The sequence below is a fragment of the Ranitomeya variabilis genome, chromosome 8, assembly GCF_051348905.1.
Source record: "Ranitomeya variabilis isolate aRanVar5 chromosome 8, aRanVar5.hap1, whole genome shotgun sequence".
Taxonomy (NCBI): domain Eukaryota; kingdom Metazoa; phylum Chordata; class Amphibia; order Anura; family Dendrobatidae; genus Ranitomeya; species Ranitomeya variabilis.
In genome coordinates, this window is record NC_135239.1 from 26,330,531 (window position 1) to 26,355,836 (window position 25,306).

Sequence of the window (25,306 nt, forward strand, 5' to 3'; positions counted from 1 at the left end):
CTAAATTAGACCTGCGAGAGGCTCTGTTGTATTGAGGTTTACAGATAATAGTTGCTAATAGTCATGAAGAATTGGAAACAACACATTTTTAAAGACAGAAAATAAAATAAAGGTTTATATTTTACCATTGGTAATTTGATGTGATTTCTTCTGCTCTTTAGGTCATAGAGTTTGATGATGGATCAGGGTCTGTTCTTCGAATACAGCCCCTCCGGGTTCACAGGGATGAAGCAATATACGAGTGTACAGCAACCAACAGTGTGGGGGAAATCAACAGCAACGCCAAACTGACTGTTCTAGAAGGTATGAGATGGCAGCCATCAATCAATTTGCAGTATTCTACATAAAGCTGTCATCCCTTTATTGTTCAACGGATTCAAATAGACCCCATTAAATACTGGGAATTTAATGGGGTCTATTGGGGATTTCCATAATTTTTATGCAAATACTAGGTAGATGTTACACGTGCCATCAAAAGTGATGGAAACTTCAACGGGTACATGAATAAAACCTCTATTATTTGCAATGATATCAGTGGCACTTTATAAAATATGTCTTTACATGCTTTATGGATGGACAAGCAAGTGAAAAACAATGCAGAGAAAAGCCACTACGAACACTGTGAATTTCAGACAGATCTCTTCACTTTGTCATGAACTTTATACTCAGTGGCCAAGCAATACATTTATCATTGCTCCACTTTCTAAAGACCAGCAACACAAGGTTATCTGTGTCTTACATATTTAGCATAGTCTTTAGTGAAGGTTCAGGGCATGGTAGGTCTCTTCTCTGTAATCATTCTTCACTAGTCCAGGACGGTGTCCTATTGAATCGGCGGTGTCCTTGTGCTCTCAGGCTCCGCCATGTGTGACAAATCGCTGCTTCTCTCTGTGATCACTAGAGGGATTATATCCACGCTGCTCACATTGATCCCACAGCTTGCTTCCGGCCCCCTCAAAACCCTTCTCACATATCATCCCCTTATACTGGAGATAATAACAATAACCTTTTAAATCCCAAAGTAATCTCAAACTTTAAGAGATCCTCATATATCTTAGTAATGGTATGACCATGAAGGAACTTTCAGAAACTAAAGTCCCAATTCATTCTTGCATTCGCACCTATTTTTTTGCCCAGTTTTTTGGTGTTTTGCACCTTTTTTTTGGCGCCATATCCATCTTTCCATTTCTGCCTTTTTTTAGTCTAATTTTCGTGTTCATCTGAGTTGTTTTGTTTTTTTTTGCCACTATGGGTTTTCACCTGAATCATCATTTGCGACTTTTCAAATAGTTGCAAACTTTGTCAAAAGTGTACTCCACTCCTTCTCCTAGAACGATTTTAAGAAATAAAAGACCATTTTTTAAAACTTTTTGAAGAATTTGGAGAATAAAACAAAACAGAATACTCCAAACAGTAACTGGAGTATGCGGAAGGGGCGTGATGGTTTAGAAAAACTTTATAACTGATTTTTTGAATGGTTAAGAAATCTGTGATTAAGGAATGATCATCGAAACGTGCAAGTGTGCTAAAGACCGCACTGTATGCCATTGTGCACATGGATTTCCACTGAAGTATTAAGCCAAGGAAAATGGAGTGCCGACTTTCTTCTTCTGATACACCTTTGTGCCTGCTCAGGCTGCAGTTGTTTTTTTTTTAAACACAGAAAATGACATGGCAAAAGACAAACTCAAATGCTCAAATTATGAATCAGGGATAAAGTCTTAGACAGTATGGACTAAATGAATTATGTTAGAAGGCCAAATAAATGGCTACTTCCGTTTTTTGATGAGTGAGGACTCAATAACTGTCAGTCTTTCTTTCATTCAGCCAACAATGTCTCCTCATGCACATACGCTTTTAAAGCTGAGCCTGTATGTACTTTCACAGGAAGAGGGGAGTAAGCTGCTGTTCTGGCAGTAGCTTATGTCCCTTGAAAATTTAGGATTGGGCATGTTCAAAGTTAACATTCCCATTCCTTATTTCCCTGACCTAGGTCAAGCATCAAATACAATACAATATATAATTAGATGTACAGTCAGTCTTGACAAAATGAACAACTTTGACCTCACTCTGTGTTTGACCTCGTTTTGAAGATGTAGCCATGCACATTTTAGTTCATATAGGTTGTTACATACATTCAACCTGGCCATAAATGTTCAATGACAGCGGGTGAAGGCCAAACAATCTTTCTGATAACTTTCTTTATGGAAAGATCTTTTGCAAAATAGTGTTGGGTCTTTGTAATCTCTCCTTATATTGTGGAGTCATCAAGAACTCCAGCCTTCCCGGAGACCGGCAGTGTTCATGCATAGAGCATTATCTTGCTCTTTAGATTCTAATCTCCCTGGGACTACGCTTGGGTTACTCAGCCTATGTGATACACTTCTCCTTTGTGCATTATGTATACACCCTGTAACATCCTACTTATCATATGCACACGTGGTTAGAAATGTAAACACCAGTGATTATCTGGCGCACAGCAGAGACGGAAGGGTGGGCTGGGAACAATGACTAGAAAGACCATGATCGTACGTAGAGGCTCAGGCTTGCGTAGTTCAGTTGCATTCTGCTCCAGAGCTGAGGGGTTAACGAGAATCTGCGGCTATGAAATTATTTTAAGTTCTTGTGACCTCACTACTGTGGTGGTGATCAGCATGCAATGTATTTTCAAGAGACACTTGACCCTTGTATAAGGTATTAGTGTGCTGGAACAGGAGCAACGTCAATCCTCAATCCTCCTTGGAGCTCAGCGATGGCTGGGACAACTAAACTGGTTATTACTGCGGCAATTGTCCAGGTATTTTACATGTTTAAAGGGATCCTGTCACCCCCAAAATCGAGGGTGAGCTAGGCCCACCAGCATCAGGGGCTTATCTTCAGCATTCTGGAACTCAGTTTGCTTGTCTGGCAGGGGGAGGGCACCATAAATGACTAAAATAAGGTTTTTGTATTGTGGGCAGAGCAAAGTAAATATCTTATTGAGCATCTTGGAAAGAGGATACATCAGGTTTAGGCATGAAATGCTGTGCATGTTAGCGAAGGGCAGAACCTGTAGATGCAGAGTCTCATGAGGGAAAATAACTCCCTCCTGGAGGGCTGAGCTGGAATTCATCTCAAACCAAGACATCTGCCCTCTATATTCAGCATATGCCAGGGTATCAGCAGATCTGTGCATCCTTCAGATTAGAGCCAAGTAGCCTCTGGATCTGCAAATTACTTCTAGAAAAGCCTATAAAGGGACCATTTAACAAAAGGAACTAACATTAGTAACACTGAAGGCTGCATGGTAAATGCATTTTATAAGTTTACGGTAGTATAACTAATATATTACTGCTGCTACGTACTAGAATATAACTACTATAATACTGCTATGTACATGAATACAACTGCTATAATACTGCTCCTATGTACAAGAATATAATTACTATAATACTGTCCCATGTACAAGAATATAACTAATATAATACTGCCCCTATGTACAAGAATATAACTACTATAATACTGCTCCTATGTACAGGGTACAGGGTGGGTCATTTATATGGATACACCTGGGTGGGCCACTTATAAAGTTGGATCCAAAATGGCTGCCATGGTCACCACCCATCTTGAAAAGTTTTCCCACTCCCATATACTAATGTGCCACAAACAGGAAGTTGATATCACCAACTATTCCCATTTAATTAGGTGTATCCATATACATGGCCCACCCTGTACAACAATATAGCTACTATAATACTGATCCCTATGTACAAGACTATAACTACTATAATACTGCCCCCTATGTACAAGAATATAACTACTATAATACTGCCCCTATGTACAAGAATATAACTACTATAATACTGCTCCTATGTACAAGAATATAACTACTATAATACTGCCCCTATGTACAAGAATATAACCACTATAATACTGCTCCTATGTACAAGAATATAACTACTATAATACTGCTCCCTATGTACAAGAATATAACGACTATAATACTGCCCCTATGTACAAGAATATAACTACTATAATACTGCTCTTATGTACAAGTATATAACTGCTATAATACTGCCCCCTATGTACAATAATATAACTACTATAATACTGCCCCTATGTACAAGAATATAACTACTATAATACTGCTCTTATGTACAAGTATATAACTGCTATAATACTGCCCCCTATGTACAAGAATATAACTACTATAATACTGCTCCTATGTACAAGAATATAACTACTATTATACTGCCCCTATGTACAAGAATATAACTACTATAATGCTGCCCCTATGTACACGAATATAACTACTATAATACTGCCCCCCTATGTACAAGAATATAACTACTATAATACTGCCCCTATGTACAAGAATATAACTGCTATAATACTGCTCCTATGTACAAGAATATAACTACTATAATACTGCCCCTATGTACAAGAATATAACTACTATAATACTGCCCCTATGTACAAGAATATAACTACTATAATACTGCCCCTATATACAAGAATATAACTACTATAATACTGCCCCTATGTACAAGAATATAACTACTATAATACTGCCCCTATGTACAAGAATATAACTACTATAATACTGCTCCTATGTACAAGAATATAACTACTATAATACTGCCCTCTATGTACAAGAATATAACTACTATAATACTGCTCCTATGTACAAGAATATATCTACTATAATACTGCTCCTATGTACAAGAATATAACTACTATAATACTGCTCCTATGTACAAGAATATAACTACTATAATACTGCCCCTATGTACAAGAATATAACTACTATAATGCTGCCCCTATGTACACGAATATAACTACTATAATTATGCCCACTGTGCCCAGAATTGCAACTGCTATAATGCCTCCTATGCAGTGGAATGCAATGTTAGTGATACTCCTTCCTGTGGACAGAAATATATGGTACTTTTCGTATAAGCTCACTATCGCTAAGTCATCTCTAAACAACATTATCTACCATGAAAATTAGTGAGAAAACCAGTAACAATCAGGGGGTCTTGGTTACAGTGTGTCACTGGGCTTTTTTGATGCATTAGCTGGTTCCTCCATTGTGAGAAAGCGGCAGTTAATTCCTGGTTTGTGTTTATTCTTATATATTTCCGCCATTAGATTCTCTTCCCGTTTTACAGAGCCTGAGTAGGAACCGTAGCCTGCGCGCACCACATCGCACATTGTTCTGCCCATTGTTCGTGCCTTATACATTATTAATCATAATAATTGTAAATAAGATAAAGTGGATACACGTTTTCCATTCTGTAGCTACGAGGCATTAGAAATTGTGTTGGTTATAATGCATAGAGCCTATTTTCAAGAGGAACAATGCTTCAAACGTTCCAGCGAGTTTTACTTTAACAAATCCCGTATTTGCCTACAAGGGAGAGAGAGAGAGAAAAATAATACTAATAATTTTCTTTCTGAAACTTTCCAATTTAATCACAAATTGCCCTCGTGGAATGCACTCATTACTTTGTCAGAAAACTAATTCCTGGCTCTGATTGACTCTGTCAGTAAATAGGAAGAACAGTTACAAATATCATGTAGTCATTAATAAGCCTTGTTTGCATAGTTCTGTCTTGTAGGGGCTCATCTGATCAGATCATATGTGTGGGTAATCTGCTCCTCATTTTTAGACCTTTGTTTGCAAGGGTACCGTCGCTTTCCTTTCGGATACACTGTTAGTCGTGTACGTACTGCTTGTCGGCATCGCTGTTTTCTGCCATGTATTCATATTTCCGGACTCAGGGCTGCCTAGTCTTGCCCACAGCCTGTCAAACTTTGGAAATGAGCATCAACCTCTTGGTTTGTGATTGTCTGTCAATCATACAATATCTTCACGTCGTCTGTATGTTGCGTAAATGTCACCTGCCATTTGTATTCATAGCCCATGGTTACTGACACTCACCCAGCGTCATCCAAGAAGACGACTCCTGCCCTTTAAGATGTGCGAAGGGGCAAGTGCAATCCGAATAGACACCTATGAAGAGTCTGATCTTGATGATTGTTAAAGGGCATCTTCCATCATAGATTGGCATCAAATCAAACTGTTAGTCTTCATCCCCCTTTCCTGTTTTTGATCCACAATGTAGATTGTGAAAGGCATATTTTTGCTGTGTATTCTGAGTTCGGAGTGCAGCATGGTGTAGGGGCTGAGACCCTGATTCTGGCGATGTATCACATGCTATCATTTTGAAATCAGCGGTTTTCATCAGCATTCATCTAGTGTGAATGGACATCTTATCTTATATGTGCTTCAAGTGGATGGTCAGTGGGTAATTCCAGGCTGCAGCCCTCCTGTATGGAAGATCTTGAGCCCCCATACACATTAGATCATTCAGCTGGCAGCTATCTCACCCAACTGTCCCATAGACAGGAGTTCTCAATGCGCTTCTCTAATCTTTATGATGGAGAGAAACACTGCCAGACATCTCTGGCAGCAGCTTATTGCTAGAGAACTTAAGGATCAAAAATCGGACGTACCGGATCCTTAAGTCACAGGGTTCTTCTGACGGAACCTTGAGTCATGTGCTTGATTTTCCTCAGTGTTGATCACTTGCATTGTATGGTTATATGCTCCTTGCTATACTTGATCTCTGCTCTCCAGCAATGATTTTGTGCTGAGTTTTGTACTTGCCGCTGCTAATCTGACCGAATGAGCAGAGATTCAGTGTAAAGTATGGGAGTATTATGGAGCAGCCAATGGCTCGTGTTAGACAGGATGTGGGTTTTAGACCACCACAGACTTCAGTAGACAGTGCAGCTGAGCTGGAGTCACAGACCACAGGTGTAAATTACCATGATAAACCTGTGCTTATGTTGTGTTCGGGCGAAGGCAAGATAATGTGCAAATTACAAAAAAAAGAAGTTCTGTTCATTCAACTGATGGTTAATCTTTGTCTGTTGCTGCGTCATTGCAGAGCATATTTCTCCCTCGCAGAAGCACAGCAGCAAATAATTGTTTACATGTCTTAGCTCTTTACTAGAAGATGCTTCATTTAATATAGGATGGTAGCTGGCACTAATAAAGGAGGCGCTGGCTGCAGGACAGGTCCCTGCGGGATTCTGCTGCTTCACTGTGATAAATGGCTCTCATTACTTATTACTCTTTGCTTTCTTAATCTTAAATAATGCTATATCCGCGCACAACATTTTTTTGTCCATTGTGGCCTACGTCTCGCTGTTTTTTCCCCACCTCAGTGGAAGAGGCAATGTCAAAATGCCTTGCCGACTCCATAAATATTGCATCCTCTTACTCCCCTTGATCTACATCCTGAATGTCTTCCTGAAAGAAACAGATTTGTCAATGATAAACGTCTGACAGATACAAATGATGGTTGCAGGGAGGCTTGCCTGCAATGTGTCCTTGCTCCGAGCCCTGTTCCTGCACAGTGTGTGCTACCTGCCTCCCAGCCAGCGAGCTCCGAGATGGGGAGGGCCGGGGACACTGAACCAGGACGTGCGACAGCTTCCTACCGCCACCGAGAAAAATAGGGGGACAGAGACTGATTATAGAATCAAAGGGCAGCAATTAGTGGAAAAGGAAAAGATCTGAATTAGAGGAGGCCAATGGGGAGAAGAGATGCGTATGTCAGTTATCAGGCGGCTGCTCCAGAGTCTTACTCAATATCACTGCACATTTTAGCCCTGTATGGGATTGTGCACTTTCATTCACTGAAACAATTTGTTACATCCCTGGTAATACTGGAGTTACATTGTGTCCACACTTCCTCCACAATCTAAAACCAATCTATCGGTATAGAAAGTAGGGGCGGCAGGTGTTTAAGAAAAATTAATATTAAATTGCTACTTTTATTCTTGGAGTTTGGCTGCTTCCAGGTGGCCATAAACCGATGTATTTTCAGGTCTGCATTACAGATTCGATGTCCCGATCTCTCACAGTTCGCTATAGATCTGATCTAAGTTCAATCCTTGCGAGCTGCGTGAGGTCTGGGCATTGCGGCTGTAGTACTGATGCAACTCATATTGGATCAAAATGAAGTAATTACTTCCACCATCCTACTGCTGGAAGCATTTGATAAAACACCTAACATTATGGGATCCTGGATCTGCTGCTACAGGTGACATTATAGACTGACACTATTCTTAGAGTTTCTATAACGGCAGCCTCTTATGGATCATTACTTACTGATGATAGTCATGCCTTCTGTAAAGTATTGATGGCATTATTTAAATTCAGCTTTCATGTATTTTCCATGTCTCCTTGCACTGTTTTACCCTCTTACCCCGGGTTCATCCTTCACTGCTAGCAATAACTGTGGGCCGAGCAAGAGAGGAGGGGAAACTATATACAGTCATAAGAATGCATGAAGATGAATTAAAGATGAAGGCACACCTGGTGGCCACCGAGCACCCGCGATGTGGTAAAAAAAAAAAAAGCAAAAAAAAACTGAGCCAATATGTGGTTTTGCTAAAAATAAGTGCCGTTTTCTAATGATAGCTAATGGTTACACAATTTTTTGCAGGTTAAACCACGTATCGCCTACACGGTGAATTCTGCGATTGTCTGTAACCTTTAGAATCTCGTACAACAAAGCGGAAAAAAAGATAAAACTGGTAGAATTAATACAGCGCTCGAAATTTAATCAGATGAAGTTTATGGAAATGTTTTATTCTTATACAAAAAAAAAATATTGTGGAAAAAAGCTGAAGGTCAGGAATTCATCGAGAAGTTCAGAAATGAAATTGATATTAGTAAGAAACTTTTCTTCATATTTTTTTCCTTTCAAAACTCGAGCAACTGATATAAAAGGAAAACATTCTGTCAGCGCTAATTACCGGCGGTATTAGAATATAAGCATGTGGAGATGAGAGGTACGCTTTTCATTAGCCACTGTGGCTAATTATCCCTGGCTCTAGCAAGCTGTTGACAGTCGAGAATAATAATCTCGGGGAGGATTTTCGTTGCTTCAACTCTGTGGCAATTTAGAACTGACCCAGGTCAACCTGAACCTCCGGCGGTGACTATCTGCATACATTGGCCTTCGTGCACGAGATTAGATCGTGAGCTTCTGGACACAGGACACTCTCTGTGCTGCGGCTGATACTTTGGAATCATTGGGCTGTGTGAGAATAACTTAATATCGATTAAGATCGCAGATATTGTATAATACCGTTATCTTTTTAGTTACTTGACTGATCTCAGGGTTTGTGCACACAATTGGGTTTTGCTGCAGAAAAATCTGCTTCAAACACTCGAGTGTTGGCAGGAAAACCGCTAAGTAAAATACGTTTTTTTACAACATTTTTACTTGTCTTTTATTCTTTTTTTTTAATTTAATCCCCCCCTTATTCATTCAAATGGGTGCAAAACACAGCTATGTATGCATTCTATTGAACGCAGGTAAATCCGCATGTGTTCAGTAAGCACATTATTATTATTATTTTTATACATTTATATGGCGCCATTTATTCCATGGCGCTTTACATGTAAAAAGGGCCAAATATAGACAAGCATAATAAACATAAGCAATACAAGGCACACACAAGAACAGAAGGAGGGTGGACCCTGCCCGCGAGGGCTCACAGTCTGCAGGGGATGGGTGAGGATACACTAGGAGAGGGTAGAGCTGGTCGTGCGGCGGTTCAGTAGACTGAGGATCACTGCAGGTTGTAGGCTTGTCGGAAGAGGTGGGTCTTCAGGTTCCTTTTGAAGGTTTCCGTGGTAGGCGAGAGTCTGATGTGTTGGGGTAGAGAGTTCCAGAGTAGGGGGAATCACGGGAGAAGTCTTGGATGCGGTTGTGGGAATAAGAGATGAGCAGGGAGTAGAAAAGGAGATCTTGTGAGGATCGGAGGTTGCGTGTAGGTAAGTATCGGGAGACGAGGTCACAGATGTATGGAGGAGACAGGTTGTGGTTGGCTTTGTATGTCATAGTAAGGGTTTTGGACTGGAGCCTCTGGACAATAGGAAGCCAGTGAAGGGCTTGGCAGAGAGGAGGGGCCGGGGAATAACTGGGAGATAGGTGGATTAGTTGGGCAGCAGAGTGTAGGATGAATTGGAGTGGCGCCAGAGTGCTGGAGGGGAGGCCAGAGAGTAGGAGATTGCAATAGTCAAGACGGGAGATGATGAGGGCGTGCACAAGCGTTTTTGTGGCTTCATGGTCAAGGAATGCAGATTCACTGCACTCCAACATGCGGATTCAGTTCACTCTATATATTTCTATTGATGTAATTTCTCTTGCGGAGACTAGTGTCTCTACAAGAAAATTGTCATGCTGTGGTCTTGATAGGCGCACCGCATGTCAGTGTCTGCGGGTGTCTGTGCACGCATTGTGGACACAGGATTTCTAGAAATCCCATCCACTATGCTGTCACAGCTGGCCACTGCGGGTTTGATGCTGCATAAATGCGCAGCGTCCAATTCGCAGCAGCTCCTGATCGTGGGCACTGACCCTTAGTCATTTAAGAAGTGATGGCCTTCAAGGACTTCTTATTGTTTTCTGCCATAGTGAGTATATTGTGCACAATGTACCATACTGTTATTGTAAGTCTCGGACAGCAGTGCAAAATAAGCTGAGAAAACTAGTTAAAGGCAAACTTCAGCAGGACAGAAAAAAATAATAGAACTCATTAGATCAGTTACAGATATAGCTAGAACAATGTGATAATAAATTAGCCTGGAGCAAACCAAGTGTACCAAGCCTCTGCTCTTATCTAAGCCCCCCCCACTACCTGCCTGCCCTCCGTGTTAGGAAACCTTTCATGGGAGACGGCAGAGTTTATTTTAACTCCACCATTCAGGATCCTCCATCAGATCTACCTATTCCATCAAGTTTATGGTGCTGAGCTGCAGACTGCATCCCTCATCCTGGATGTGACGAGACGGCTGGGCCTATATTAAATACCCCGTGCAATGCAAGGCAGCCTGGACTGAATGATTCTGATTCCTGCCCACAAAATACCGAATAATAATTGCAAGATTTACAATTGCTATGATTGTTTCCTGTTATTACCATTAATTATAATCTGGACCATCTACTCATTGCAAAAATACCCAGGTGAAAGGGTACACCAGAAAAGGGTCAATAGCTGCAAAGGAATTTATAACTTTCTTCATCTACTGGTGTATAGGGCTAACGTTTCTCCTTGTGGAGAGTGACATATCACCTCTGGCATATGAAGTTAAGGAGGCTTATTCACAGTGCAATGCTCCTCTGGGAAATTTAATATGCAAACTGCCTCTTCAGAGAGGAAGAAGACTGTTGGAAGCAGCGATCCTACGAGTCACTACCGACCCTTTAACAAGCTTTGTAATATGACTTGGGATAAAAGCCAAATCAGAATCTCAGTTTGCAGACACGGTGTTTTGGCGTATTGCCCCTCGTCAGTGCAAAGTATGATAAAATGTTGTCATGTTTAGAGGTTTTTAGGATTATGACTTAAGAATTTAAGGTCTGTGTGTGTGTGTATATGTATGTATGTATAATGTAGGTAGTAATGAGATGGCAGAACTGAAATCATTGCAGCAGGCAGTGAAGCAAGATGCTCTCACCTTAGCTGTAAGACTTTGTTGTTCTGACATCTAGTGGTCAATATTGAAACTGGCTTTTACTTTTCTTGTAATAGTTTGAAAGATCTTGAATCCGCACAGCTGTAATAACTAGCCTTTCTGTAACTTATCATCATGTACAGTATGTAGCATGAAGTCTTCTATCACTTCTTCACTCTTCATAGTCACTTTGCACAATCCGATTATATTTGTGTAGTGTAAAGGACCTCACAGAAGCGTTGCCGCATACAGGCTCATTGTTGTATTTCACCATCCTGTCACTTGGAGGGACTCGGAATAGGAAGATAAACTCATCCACATCCTGCATCTCTTACATTTAAGAAAAAGCTTTGTCTGCGCCGATACTATTGATCGGGCTCATCCTGTGACTCTGACAAGTTGTGCAGTAACAAGGAGTGCAGCGCCAGCCGCCAGTGTCATATTAATACTTCAGGGAACAAAAAACACTTAATAGAGGAATTGGAAGATGTCAAATTGGCTTAAATGTCAGGATATGAAGCAGACGGATTAGAGGAAAAGTAGTATATAAAGTATAAAATGTAAGATCCTCCCATCACTGAGTAACATTAGCAAAGTACCGTAAGTGTTATACCTGTTATTTAATGTAGACACGGACCAAGCTGCATTGATTGCTGTTACTGATGCAGACATGGGCTAGACCCCATAGATTATAGCTACTGGTGCAGATGTGGACTGGGACACCATAGATCATAGTTACTGATGCAGATGTGGAGTGGACCCCATAGATCATAGTTACTGGTGCAGATGTGGACTGGGACCCCATAGATCATAGTTACTGGTGCAGATGTGGACTGGGACCCCATAGATTATAGTTACTGGTGCAGATGTGGACTGGGGCCCCATAGATTATAGTTACTGGTGCAGATGCGGACTGGGGCCTCATAGATTATAGTTACTGGTGCAGATGTGGACTGGACCCCATAGATTATAGTTACTGGTGCAGATGCGGACTGGGGCCTCATAGATTATAGTTACTGGTGCAGATGCGGACTGGGACCCCATAGATTATAGTTACTGGTGCAGATGCGGACTGGGGCCTCATAGATTATAGTTACTGGTGCAGATGCGGACTGGGACCCCATAGATTATAGTTACTGGTGCAGATGCGGACTGGGACCCCATAGATTATAGTTACTGGTGCAGATGCAGACTGGGACCCCATAGATTATAGTTACTGGTGCAGATGTGTACTGGGGACCCATAGATTATAGTTACTGGTGCAGATGTGGACTGGGGCCCCATAGATTATAGTTACTGGTGCAGATGCGGACTGGGGCCTCATAGATTGTAGTTACTGGTGCAGATGTGGACTGGACCCTATAGGCTGCAGTTACTTATAAATAATTCATCATTGGTAATTTCTAATCTCCCATTCCATTTACAACTTTGCATATTTTTATTGAACGTCCACAGTCCCGGCCCAAAGACAAATATTCCTGTTCGTTCTGAGCTGCCTTGTTCTTCCAAGTATTACCAGTCATTGAAGAATGACACTTACAAATTCTTTATAAAAGTAGAGGAAACCTATCTGTGCATAATATATTAACCAGGAGGGAAATATTAGCTCTTTTAGGACAGCCGGGATCATGCATTACGGTTGTACATAAAACTCATCCCCTTTATCATGTCCCATCCCTCGGTTGTTCTTGATGGACATGAGTCTCTTTTCAACCATATTAACCATTAACTGTATGTGTCATTCATGCCTTAGATCCTACAGGCTCTATTTGCTGTTATATCTTGATAGAATATTTAGTCTTTGCAGCAGTCACAAAACCCCTATAATAGATTTTTTTGTGTGCTTTATCGGGCCTGTTGTCTGGGGTTGTCGTCAAGCCTGTCCAGTTTTGTACAAGAGTTTTTGTTAAATGTTCACTTTAATCACGACATCCGGGGCCGTGTTTTTCCCCCCTGTGTATGACAGGCTTTACACATAAAGAATTACACATTACAAATCTGTTCTGTTAGCGTTTAGATGTTATTATTATTATTGATCTGGGGCCGCTCAGCTGGGAGGTGGCGGTATCGAGGGATTGTTGTTTCTAGAGTTACCTGAGTAGAAAGGAGCCCGTGGGATATAAGGTGTGCAGACATAATGGTTTGGGACCTAGAGACACAGTAATCCTTCTGCCGTCTCGTCATTTTTACTCCTAGACCCAACACAGGAGACTCCCATGGGTGCTCTGCTCTATGCATTCTCCATACAGGTGATAGAGGAGTGAGCGGCATGGTTCCTGAAACGCATACATAGCTATATGCCACTGAAGCGAGGACTGGGATGTGTCGTCCTCTGATGGAGCTGCTCTTCATTTTACGATCGTATACATTTTAACATTTCTTGTCTTTATTTCTCGTTTTTCCATAAGTCAGGGGCACTAGTAGTAATGACCTTGTATATATTGTAAAAAAAATAAAATAAAGCCTTCAAATTCTGGAGCATTTAGACAGGTTGGAAAGTCTTTCTTCAGTAGACGTTCCATAGCTAATTTAACCCAAGGAGCATCCAGTACACAAAATATCATTGTCCCCTATATCACAGCTCAACTATGTTTTTGATTTTTTTTGTGAAAGTTTTACATACTTTTACCAAGTGCTTCTTTTGTTTCCTTTCCATTCCACCCAACCTCTAAGGATAGAACTGGGAACAAATTAAAAAAAAAAAAAAAAAAGCAGCAATAAAGTGGATTTTTGACACACATTCCACAATTTATGAACCTCTGGCATGTAAACATTTCCTTTATTTCAATGTTTGGCTTTCGTTCTGTAAACAATATGTCGGCCGTTAAAACAAGTTCTAGAAGGTCGATACCTACGACACTGACCGGCTCTGAGGAGCTTACATTCTACATCAGAGACCATTAAATGACCAGTGTATAGGGAACTTCTAGGGAAAAACAGTTAGATGTTCACACATATCTGATGTATTTAACATTTTCAGATGTCAACATCTCACTCCTCCACTCACAAGTCTGTCAGAGGTTGTTGAGAGCTCCGAGGTTGAAGGAACTCAAGTTTCAGTGTTTGCTGTGAAGATGCCCAGGTGACAATGCCGTCTGGTATATCAGTTTTCCTCTGATGTTTCCTGTGTAACCAGGCTGCATCCACCATCTGTCAACTCCAGAGATTGGGAGGGACAATTTTAACAAGCATCTGACATGTATGTGAAGGAGGACCAAAGCCGTAGCTACCAGAATATGCTGAGAGTTGTCCTTTTGCAACAAGTTGCAAGCAACTGTGCTAATTCAAGAGAAGCGGAGAAACTGGAATCTGAAGTTGTTTCCTTTGTTGTAAAGTTCTATTACCGAACATGGAATGATGGATTATTGATAATCATTGATTATTGATGATGACTTCTAATTATCCGTTAGATCAAGTATCTGTGGGCCAAGTTCTAGTCTTATACCTATAACATCTCGGGTCAAGGCGGGCATCACTACCCGATGCACCCAGTCAAGTGCCGGTGTCCTGGATGCACAGGGGGGACCCACTCGTTGTCAGGGACACTGGCACTTTATAGGGCCTGTGAGTTGGGGGAGCCCGGTGCGATCGCTGGCACCGCCCTCTCCCTCAAATACTCACTCTGCCCGGGTGCCTCTGCTCCGGTCTCTTCAGCATCTTCTAACTCTCTGTGACGTCTCATGGCCGAGGGTGCCATTATATACTGCAGGGGTCCCCAACCTGTAGCTCGGGAGCCACATGTGGCTCTCGGTCCCAGGAATTGTGGCTCGCGGCTGTCTGCCAGCTTGGTGCATTAGCTCCAGGTCTAGCAAACAGGTATGAAGAGTACATCTCAAAATTGTGAATATTTGAGTAGCCCAGCACAGAAGATAAGATCTGGGTGCACATATACTGGGGTTTAGAGATGTTCTAGGTATGGTACGCTGGAGGATGATACTACCTATTAGAGGAGGATTTTGAAGCTGGATGTTGGGAGTCCTTGATGGGATAACACTGAATTGGGGCTTTGTGGGAACCCCTGGATCTCAGTGTACTGCTGTGGAGTGATTTCTGTGGAAAAGCTTCTGTTATTATACCCATAATGGTGGCTTTGGTTGAAAAGACTTTGAGGGGGACATAAGCAGGATGTTGCTCGTGAACCCTCTCAGAGCTGAATGTGGCTCGTGACCCTCTCAGTGCTGAATGTGACTCTCAAGGTCAAAAAGGTTGGGGACCGCTGATATACTGTATGGAACATTATATAGTCCCATTATCATTATACTGTATGGAGCAATATATGGGGTCCATTATACTGTATGGAGGACTATATGATGCCCATAATACTGTATGGAGGACTATGCGGTGCCCATAATACTGTATGGAGGACTATACTGTCCGATCTAAAATGAAAAGTCTGCAGTCACTATGTGTGACTGCAGACTTTTGAATCCCCCCAGCTCACGAGGATTCACCAGTTTCTGAGCTATTGTAAAATTGACAATAGATATCACTCATATAATATAAGAAGTAAGTGAAATATTTGCATTGTACTATACCTATATTTCTTATCTGTGTGTCATGAATCGTGGTATGTGTAAAGGGGCCCACTGAGACTCCTCTACCCGGGGCCTACAAAAACCTGGAGTTGGCCTTGCCTCCAGTTGTTGCAAATTTGCAACTCCAAGGGTGCTCCGAGCTCGGATTTGTAGTTTTGCAACAGCTGTAGAACCCCAGTAGGAGACCACTGGGTTAAAGAGTTCAGCTTTGCTGTTGGCTACCTCCTTCTCCTGTTAATTGCTTCTACAAATGATCCATGAACCTCCTGGGAATAGGATATCGCATAACAAGGCCGCGGAGGCTCACCACATACTTATAAACATCATACTACATTAAAATCACTGGCGCGACCCGTGCAGGCTAGCCTGGCATCTGCTCCTCTAATCCAAACGTGAATGACTCCCATCACTACTGGAAATGTTAAAAGTCAGAAGCGAATAAAGAGACGTCCATCTCCTCATCTTCACAACACCGGGAGCAGCTAAGGACATGCAGCGGCTGCTAGAGTCAAGGGTACAGGCAACACGGCAATCTCATCTCTTGGCTTGTAGGATTTTAATTGCGTTTTATCCCATGGCTGCAGGAAAGGTCACACTCCTCAGTATTGCTTGTAAACATTCTGGTCAAACTAAAGCGACTGTGCAATACAGTGCGCTCTGCATCTTATTAATTATATCGGCACCCAGCATCCTTGCTGTAATGCTGATGAAATGGATAATAAAGCAACTTTGCCAACACAATTGTTTAAAAATCTCCTGTTTTATGTGTATGTTTAGTCTATTAATAAAACTCTGGTAGGACCATGGAGTCATACTGATATACATTTGTTAAAGACGTTCTCAAATCACATACTATTGAAGTCTTCTCTTTAGGATAGGTCATTAAAATCAGATAGGTGGGTGTCCGACACACGGAACCCCTGCCAATCAGCTGCTTGGAGCACCTGCAGTGGCTGGACATAAATATTGAATGGCACTGCACTGCAGAGAATAGGAGCCGATAAGCAGAACCTGCTAATGGCTGCTGTGTTCAGGGTTTACATCAGGCTACTGCCAAAGTTAATAACACTTGATTGATGGAGGTTGTAGGTATCGGACTCCCAACAATTTATATTGATGATTTATGTCTGGGGAATCCCTTTAAGTTAGCAAGATATAGGAAAATTTGCATATTTAATTTACCAGAGGAGCTTGGCGTGGCCTAAAAGTCTCCTTACATTGGCATGTCAGACATGCTACTCTCCACAAAGAGAGATATTACTCCTTGGACCCAAGATGTAGGGGACTCCTAAAAAAGAAGGATCAAACTACACAGGGCTTGTTTATAGTATGACACTCACCTCTGCATAGTAGCTGTAGGCAAAGCGGTAGGAGATTTTTAATGAAGGCTATGGTTGGGTTGGTGTGCATAGCCTTTAACTTTAACTCAATGTTTGCTCGGTTCCCTCTTTATAATTTGTGTAGATCAGGTTCACTCCAAAAGGGAAAGCGGCTTTATAAAATAAACTCTAAAACCGGAATAAATAGATTAAGCATAATAATGTAAAAATTATTATTCATTGAATTAGGACTGAAATTATCTCTAATTTGCGAAAATGGTAAGATCCAGCAAGTAATTAGTGGACCGATCAGGTATATAGAGCAACCCAGATTTTCTCCGTAAACTGCATACAAATAATTGTTTTAGGAGAAAAAGATAATTTATTAAATTAACACAAAAATGGTCAAAATGTATTAGTGTGCATGAATAGTCCGTATACTAGGCAAGAGGTTACGTTGTCTAGCGTCATCTTTTTCCAGCTTTCAGGTTTAGTGGGCTGTTTCGTGAACATCTTGTGGATAAATAATAATTGTATGATCGCTGGGGAGGCATATCGACATTACCACTATATTACAGCTATGTACAAGGCAAAGGTTGTAAGAAACCATAATCTGCTTGCTTCAGCAGAAACCTTTTGTCTCTTCATAGCTTGCAATGGAGACCAGTCCAGATAAGCCATTACCCCAGTTACATATACACCAACACCGCTCACTTCTCCCCAGGCAAAAAATAAAGGGGGATTAGGAGGAGACAGGTTTCAGTTTTCTACAGATTTCTGCAAGATTCTGTGTTTAAAACATATTAACCAGCCCTAGTGTATTTACTAAATAAATAGATTGGTTGCCCAAGTCGGGAAACCAGTAGATAAATGGGCCCCGAATATTTGGTACAAAACTTCCAAGCCAGTATTAGTAACTGAGTAATTTCTTTTTAGCTTCTTAAAAACTTTGTTTTTCATATAACTGAGCCCCTAGTGGTAAGTTCAGAATTTTGTCTTCTGTAGACTTTACAAAGGGGACTGGAAACCAGATATTTTTAAAGGAGCTAAAAAAAAGATGAATCATTTACTAATACTGACCTGGAAGTTTTGCCCCAGATATTTGGTACCCAATTGTCTACTGGTCACCAGAATTGGGCAACCATTTTTGATCTAGGTCTTCTACCTAGCAGCACATGCTACTAAATAGTGTTGTCCCTAAATTAGCATAGCCCAATCAGGTGAGCATTCCTTTGTTAACCGTATCCGTGTCACCTCCCATTATTATTATTTATTATTACAGCGCCATTTATTCCATGGCACTTTACATGTGAGGAGGGGTATACATAATAACAAAACAAGTACAATAAACTTAATACAAATCACGACTGGTACAGGAGGAGAGAGGACCCTGCCCGCGAGGGCTCACAATCTACAAGGGATGGGTGAGGATGCAGTAGGTGAGGGTAGAGCTGGTCGTGCAGTGGTTTGGTCGATCGGTGGTTGTAGGCTTGTCGGAAGAGGTTGGTTCTTCGGGTTCTTTTTGAAGGTTTCCATGGTAGGCGAGAGTATGATATGTTGGGGTAGGAATGCACAACCTTTTGTGGTCTGAGGGCCACATTCTCAGACTGAACATCTCACAAGGGCTGCAATAGAAAAGGGATATTTTCATCTGAGACAGTTAGGTCATATCGAAAGTATAAATATTTGTCATTGAAGAGAAAAGTATACGGAGCCAATGTCTGCATGTGGCTCTCTGCAATATAAAATATTGAAGATGCAAAAAGAAGATTTCTAGATGATGGGTGGCCAGATAGAGAAGCATTGCTAGCCGCAAGTGGCCCCTAAGCCGCAGGCTGTGCACCTCTGGTCTAGACATACAAGGCAAAAACAGGTAATAGAAGATCCAGTTTCAGAAATTAGATAATATAAAATTGCGCTTTATTTCATCTTCAATAAAATTACGTAGTGAAACAAAAAATTAAGACAGGGAAACGCATGGCCTTCACGTTTCAAACCCCAATAGGTTCTTACTCGCAGCTATAATTAAGAAACCATTGGGGTTTAAAACGCGTTTCTCTGTCATCTTTAGCTTTTTTTTTTAATTAACATGATTTTATTGAAGATTAAATAAAGTGCAATTTTATCCAGTCATCTAATTTCTGGGACTAGATCATCCATTACCTGTTTTTGCTCCTATTGCTGTCTGTGGGAACTGGCCCACGGATCCTGGCACCAAACTTATCTCATGACCCCTAAAATTCAATGGAATGATGAGCTGATTTTTTTTCCTTTTTTTCCTCCATACATACTAACTCAATCTCTCTCACTTGTTGTATTTCTTGCCTAAAAAATTAATTAATTACATAGGTTCATTCCCCTATGTCTGTATCCAAATATAGGGGTCTTGCTTAACACCCTAATAATGAATTAACTCTCTGTATCCCAAACTAGAATGGAGCGGTTAATCTGACACCTCTTGCACCAATCCCTCAGCAATTTACATTTATTTGTAAATACAGAATTGGGCTGTAAAATGCTGAAAAAGCAATTTGCAATAAAACATAACAGTGTGCTCATTAAAGACATTAGCTATTCTCCCGGCTGAGCCTCCATGATGTAATGTGTGGCGGCCTGTTGAGGATGAGAATGTTTTTGGATCACAATGGCAGCAAAGATTACAGGGGGGATGAAGGAGAGGATGGTGCAGTTTCCTTCATACATTCTGCATCTCTCTCACTGGCTCTACCAGACCGTAGTCATTAGGAAGCGTGTACTAGACGGAACCGCGGTTAAGAAGGTTCTACTGGTTTCCACGGAAACTGCACATGCCCCAATACCTGAGAGACTGCAACAATCACATAGAAGGAGAGGGGGGTGTTTAAGGGGAACATTGTCTGTAAATATTGCTATCGGATCGTAAGAAGGAAAATAATAAAGCAATATTGTATCTGTCACTAAAAGGGGGTGAAACCTGGCATCTGTTTCTGTATATAACTGCTTGGTTAGGGGCTGTTAGATTGACCCCAGGCTTCTAGATGAACCATATCCCCCTCCCCTGGCAGTAAAGTATTTTACAAATCTCATCCTCTACTGGTCATCAGAGAGCTTCACATAAAGGAAAATAATGTAAAGAGCAACACAAAGACTGCGGGGACTTGACCAGAACAAAACATTGAAATATTGCAAGCAAAACCAGAATATTTTGCACAAGATCTGGGTGGATATCTGGTCATTTTAAACACATTCTGCTCCCTTACTTGCTGCAGATTTAATGTATTTCTGGCATTTGTAGTTCCACAAGATACAGTGCAAACACTTGTCAGCATTTACATTTCTTTTTGTTTAACCAATTAATTCCATACCCCATTAGAAAACATTGTTCCAGCCTTCTGATAGGGGTAGCTAATACCTTGAAGCGAGGGAGGAGGCGGATAGTCATTTAATTTTTATTAGTGTTGGATTTCCATGAATGAGCAATTTGTTCTGCGGGTTCCTCAATTTGTTTCGGAAAACTTACAGAAAAGAAATTAAGACTGCAGCTATTCTGTGTTCTACCAATTAAGCAGCAACCTCTGGTGACCTGCACTAATCTAAAGTCTACTTTCCTGAAATAATTACCTTCCTGCCTTAGTCACTCGCAGGAAAAAAAATGTAATGCTCCAACTGAGTGGATGGTCGCAGTAGAACGCAGGTCTGCACGACACAATGGGGGTCAGACTTAATAATGCCCCGCAGCTACAGTGCAGTGCATCTGTGCATAAACCCTGAAGCCACCGATGCAGAAAACATCGAATTAGCCAAGCGGCAGGTAATCACTGTGTCTATAAGTTTAGAAGTCTAATTAGTTTTTGTCTGGCGGTTGGACAATGCATGCAACGTGCTGCTCTATGCCCCCATTAGTAAGCGCACATGCGCGTAAAATAGAGAAATGACGGCAATCTGATAAAGCCAAAATGTACATTGTATATAGTAATAAAGAAGCCTTGTGAGAGGGTAGAATACCCCCTTCCTGCAGCATATCGCATTCGCCCTGCTAACAGGGATGTGGAGTCGGTAAGCCAAACCTCCGACTCGGACTCCTCAATTTCCCTGACTCCAACTCCGACTCTACAGCACTGGTCAATACTGAGCATGTACATAAAAAATGGAGAGTTAGTGGTCTGTATCTGTGCTGCCAGCTGATGGAGAAACGGTTTTTTTTTTACATTTTCCTACGTGTTTCGAAGTATAACCCACTTCTTCAGGAAACAAAAAACATATCATAACCAAAAAGAGAAGAAAAATAGCACCAAAGGAACCAGATCTTTATAAAAGTAACAATTTTATTAAGTCAAAAAGATAATAACAAGAATAATAAATTAGAGAAAGAGGGAAAATGACAAAGGATCTCACCAAAACAGGTGGCAGAGTGGTACCCCACAATGTATCAGGTACCATACAACCTTATGCAAAAGTGTCCATAACAAACACACAAGTAGTGATGGCACATGACCAGTAAAAATATCGAGAGATTTACTCCCGGAAGAAGGCACGTGGCCGAAACGCGCGTTGGGGTGGGTGGCATCGTGGTCCCGCAGGTAAATCTCTCGATATTCTGGCACCTTTTGATTTATCAGTGTGGGTGCTTATGTGGTTTGGTATTTATGATTTAAAAAACATATCATGTACTTAAAGTGCAGCACAGATTCACGTGATCCACTAAAGGCCGAGATCCTTAGATCAGGAATAGAACAGGCATTTATTGGACATGTCAAAACTTTTCCAAATTCTTCTGAAAAAATTACAGCAGATACTGCATTGTACTACTCCAAACAATTTATTATATATTTTAGGAGTGTGTCCATTTTATTCCGACTCCTCAGCCCTGCCTGCTAAGGATGCACATAACTGTATGAGGACCCTTAAAGGGGAATGGAGGGTCTCTCATGTGTAACTTTTGTCATGGAAATCCTGGAATTCCGTCTGTAAGAATTGTTTTCTTCCGTCACCTTAAGTATGCTCCAGTTTAATTACTACTGTGGGATGATTGGTCCTGCTCCTCTGCTTTACAGGAATCGAGGCATTGAAATATTTATTGCAAGACCAGATTGATGGCATTCTTGTCGTTGATTTCTCTGTGGAAGTATTTGTTGCCAAGAAAGTTGGAAATTATGGGTATTGTGTCATTGTAGATAGATCAACATATCCTGCAGTTACCGTTCAACAACATGCATGGGTTTCTTCCAGGGATGGATCTTTCACCCAAACTGCCATAAAATGTTGCATTTTATTTTCTGTGACTTTTTGTTCCAAAATTCTTTTTTTTTTTTTTTTTTTTTAGGATTTTTCTCACCTTACCTTATTCCTGGTGGATTTTTTTATTTTTGCTTCATGGGTGCCACTTCATGCAGAAATAGTCTGTTAGGCTAGGGTTGCACAACCTGGCTAATTATGCAAATAATCCTGATCAGACCATCATCAGTGTGATCCTAGTGCGGTCTGATTATCTCGGATGAGGAGAAGATGGAGAAAAATTGGACTGCATTCGGATTGATAATACGGTCGCCTGCATGAGCCTTTATACTATATTAAACTGTGACCACTTTAGCTAGTCAGATGAGTGTGTTTCCTGAGTTTATGCACTTTATAGAATACATTTAGGAGGAAGGGTAGAAATAACTAGTGATGAGCGAATAGACTCGTTACTCGAGATTTCCCGAGCACGCTCAGGGGTCCTCCGAGTATTTTTTAGTGCTCTGAGTTTGTTTTTCTTGCCGCAGCTGAATGATTTACATCTGTTAGTCAGCATAAGTACATGTGGGGATTCCCTAGCAACCAGACAACCCCCACATGTACTCGGAGGACACCCGAGCATGCTCGGGAAATCTCGAGTAACGAGTATATTCGCTCATCACTAGAAATAACCATAATCCTGCATCAGGTGTAGAACTATAGACCTATAGATTACCACTGCTGCAGAGCCAGCACACAGTCAAAGGGTATGTGATCCTTCAATGCTTTGACATAAGGCGGCATTGATGCGGGTTCACAGGGAGATTCTGGATCCTTCACTGACAGCGATTTTATTAGATCTAATGAAAATTCCAGGTTCTCGATTCTATGGATTCTAGGTTCTATGCTTTAGCCTCTGTAAGGATTCTTTACTCTTCATGCAGTAAGGGTTGGTAAGATTTAAGAGCATGCGCCATTGACCATTTAAATGCACAACTTTGAGGATGAATACATTGGCTATTCGAATTAGGGAAATGCTTTCCCTCATTCCTGACCATGTGCTGTTGTCTTGACCCGGCTGAGGTCAGGTCGTCACTTTTCTTGATGGTCCCTTTTAGTAACTGCAGTCTCTGTGTCTAAACCACAGTAAATTGTATGTTGTCTAGTCACCACATCAATAACCTTTTATAGCTCTGTATTTAAGGCATGGGAACACTGCTCATTTCAGAAATTAAAGGTCTTTGTTTCAGGAAGGGAGTCTTCAGCCTTTCAATGAAGGGTTGTTTTTTGCTATATGCATGACCTAAGGTCACTGTGCTGAGAACCAAGCCTGGAGTCAGCCAAGAGGTAAAAAACATTACATCTTGGAAATGTACATCCCAATAAGAGAGACAGCATTGCCTCGCCCGCAACCCATTAACCTGCTGCTCATTCCTGGGCATATATGAGTGCCAGATGGGACCTCTGTAGTCTGCACAGAATGGCTGAATACCGTACATAAGAACAAATTATTATTATTATTTATGATTATAGCACCATTTATTCCATGGCGCTTTACATGTGAGGAGGGGTGTACATAATAAAAAATAAGTGCAGAAATCTTAAACAATACAAATCATGACTGGTACAGAAGGAAAGAGGACCCTCCCCCCGAGGGCTCACAATCTGCAAAGGATGGGTGAGGCTACAGTAGGTGAACAGTTGCATTGGCTCAGTGGATAGTGTGAACCTGGACAAATCTTTCACAAGGGAAAAAAATGCAATCAAGTCAAGGGACAGAAAGTGAAGTGGAGTGAAGTGGTGGACACCAGGCCCTCCAGTCCTCGGGCACCAGGTCCTCCAGTCCTCGAGCACCAGGTCCTCCAGTCCTCGGGCACCAGGCGTTCCTGTCCTCGGGCACCAGTCCCTCTCGTCCTCGGGCACCAAGACCTCCAGTCCTCAGACACCAGGCCCTCCAGTCCTCTGGCACCAGGCCCTCCAGTCCTCTGGCACCAGGCCCTCCAGTTCTCTGGCACCAGGCCCTCCAGTTCTCGGGCACCAGGCCCTCCCGTCCTCAGGCACCAGGTCCTCCAGTCCTCTGGCACCAAGACCTCCAGACCTCGGGCACCAGGCCCTCCAGTCCTCTGACACCAGGCCCTCCAGTCCTCTGACACCAGGCCCTCCAGTCCTCTGACACCAGGCCCTCCAGTCCTCTGACACCAGGCCCTCCAGTCCTCTGGCACCAGGCCCTCCAGTCCTCGGGCACCAGGCCCTCCCGTCCTCAGGCACCAGGTCCTCTGGCACTAGGGCCTCCAGTCCTCGGGCACCATTCCCTCTCATCCTCGAGCACCAGGGCCTCCAGTCCTCAGGCACCAGGCCCTCCCGTCCTCGGGCACCAGGCCCTCCCATCCTCAGGCACCAGGGCCTCCAGTCCTCGGGCACCAGGCCCTCGTCCTCGGGCACCAGGCCCTCTCGTCCTCGTGCACCAGGCCCTCTCGTCCTCGTGCACCAGGCCCTCGCGTCCTCAGGCACCAGGCCCTCGCGTCCTCAGGCACCAGGGCCTCCAGTCCTCGGGCACCAGGCCCTCGTCCTCGGGCACCAGGCCCTCTCGTCCTCGTGCACCAGGCCCTCGCGTCCTCAGGCACCAGGGCCTCCAGTCCTCGTGCACCAGGCCCTCTCGTCCTCGTGCACCAGGCCCTCTCGTCCTCGTGCACCAGGCCCTCTCGTCCTCGTGCACCAGGCCCTCTCGTCCTCGT

General features: G+C 42.3%; 1 protein-coding gene across 17 annotated transcripts in view; it reads left to right on the plus strand.

Moving 5' to 3' along the window:
• Positions 1–25,306, plus strand: part of PTPRF (protein tyrosine phosphatase receptor type F) — a 1,035,200-nt gene that overhangs the window by 892,909 nt on the left and 116,985 nt on the right. For all 17 annotated transcript variants that reach the window (XM_077275903.1, XM_077275904.1, XM_077275915.1 and 14 more), the window contains one exon: positions 162–303. In XM_077275903.1, coding sequence (XP_077132018.1) covers positions 162–303 — 142 coding nt within the window. The remainder of the gene's footprint in view (positions 1–161; positions 304–25,306) is intronic.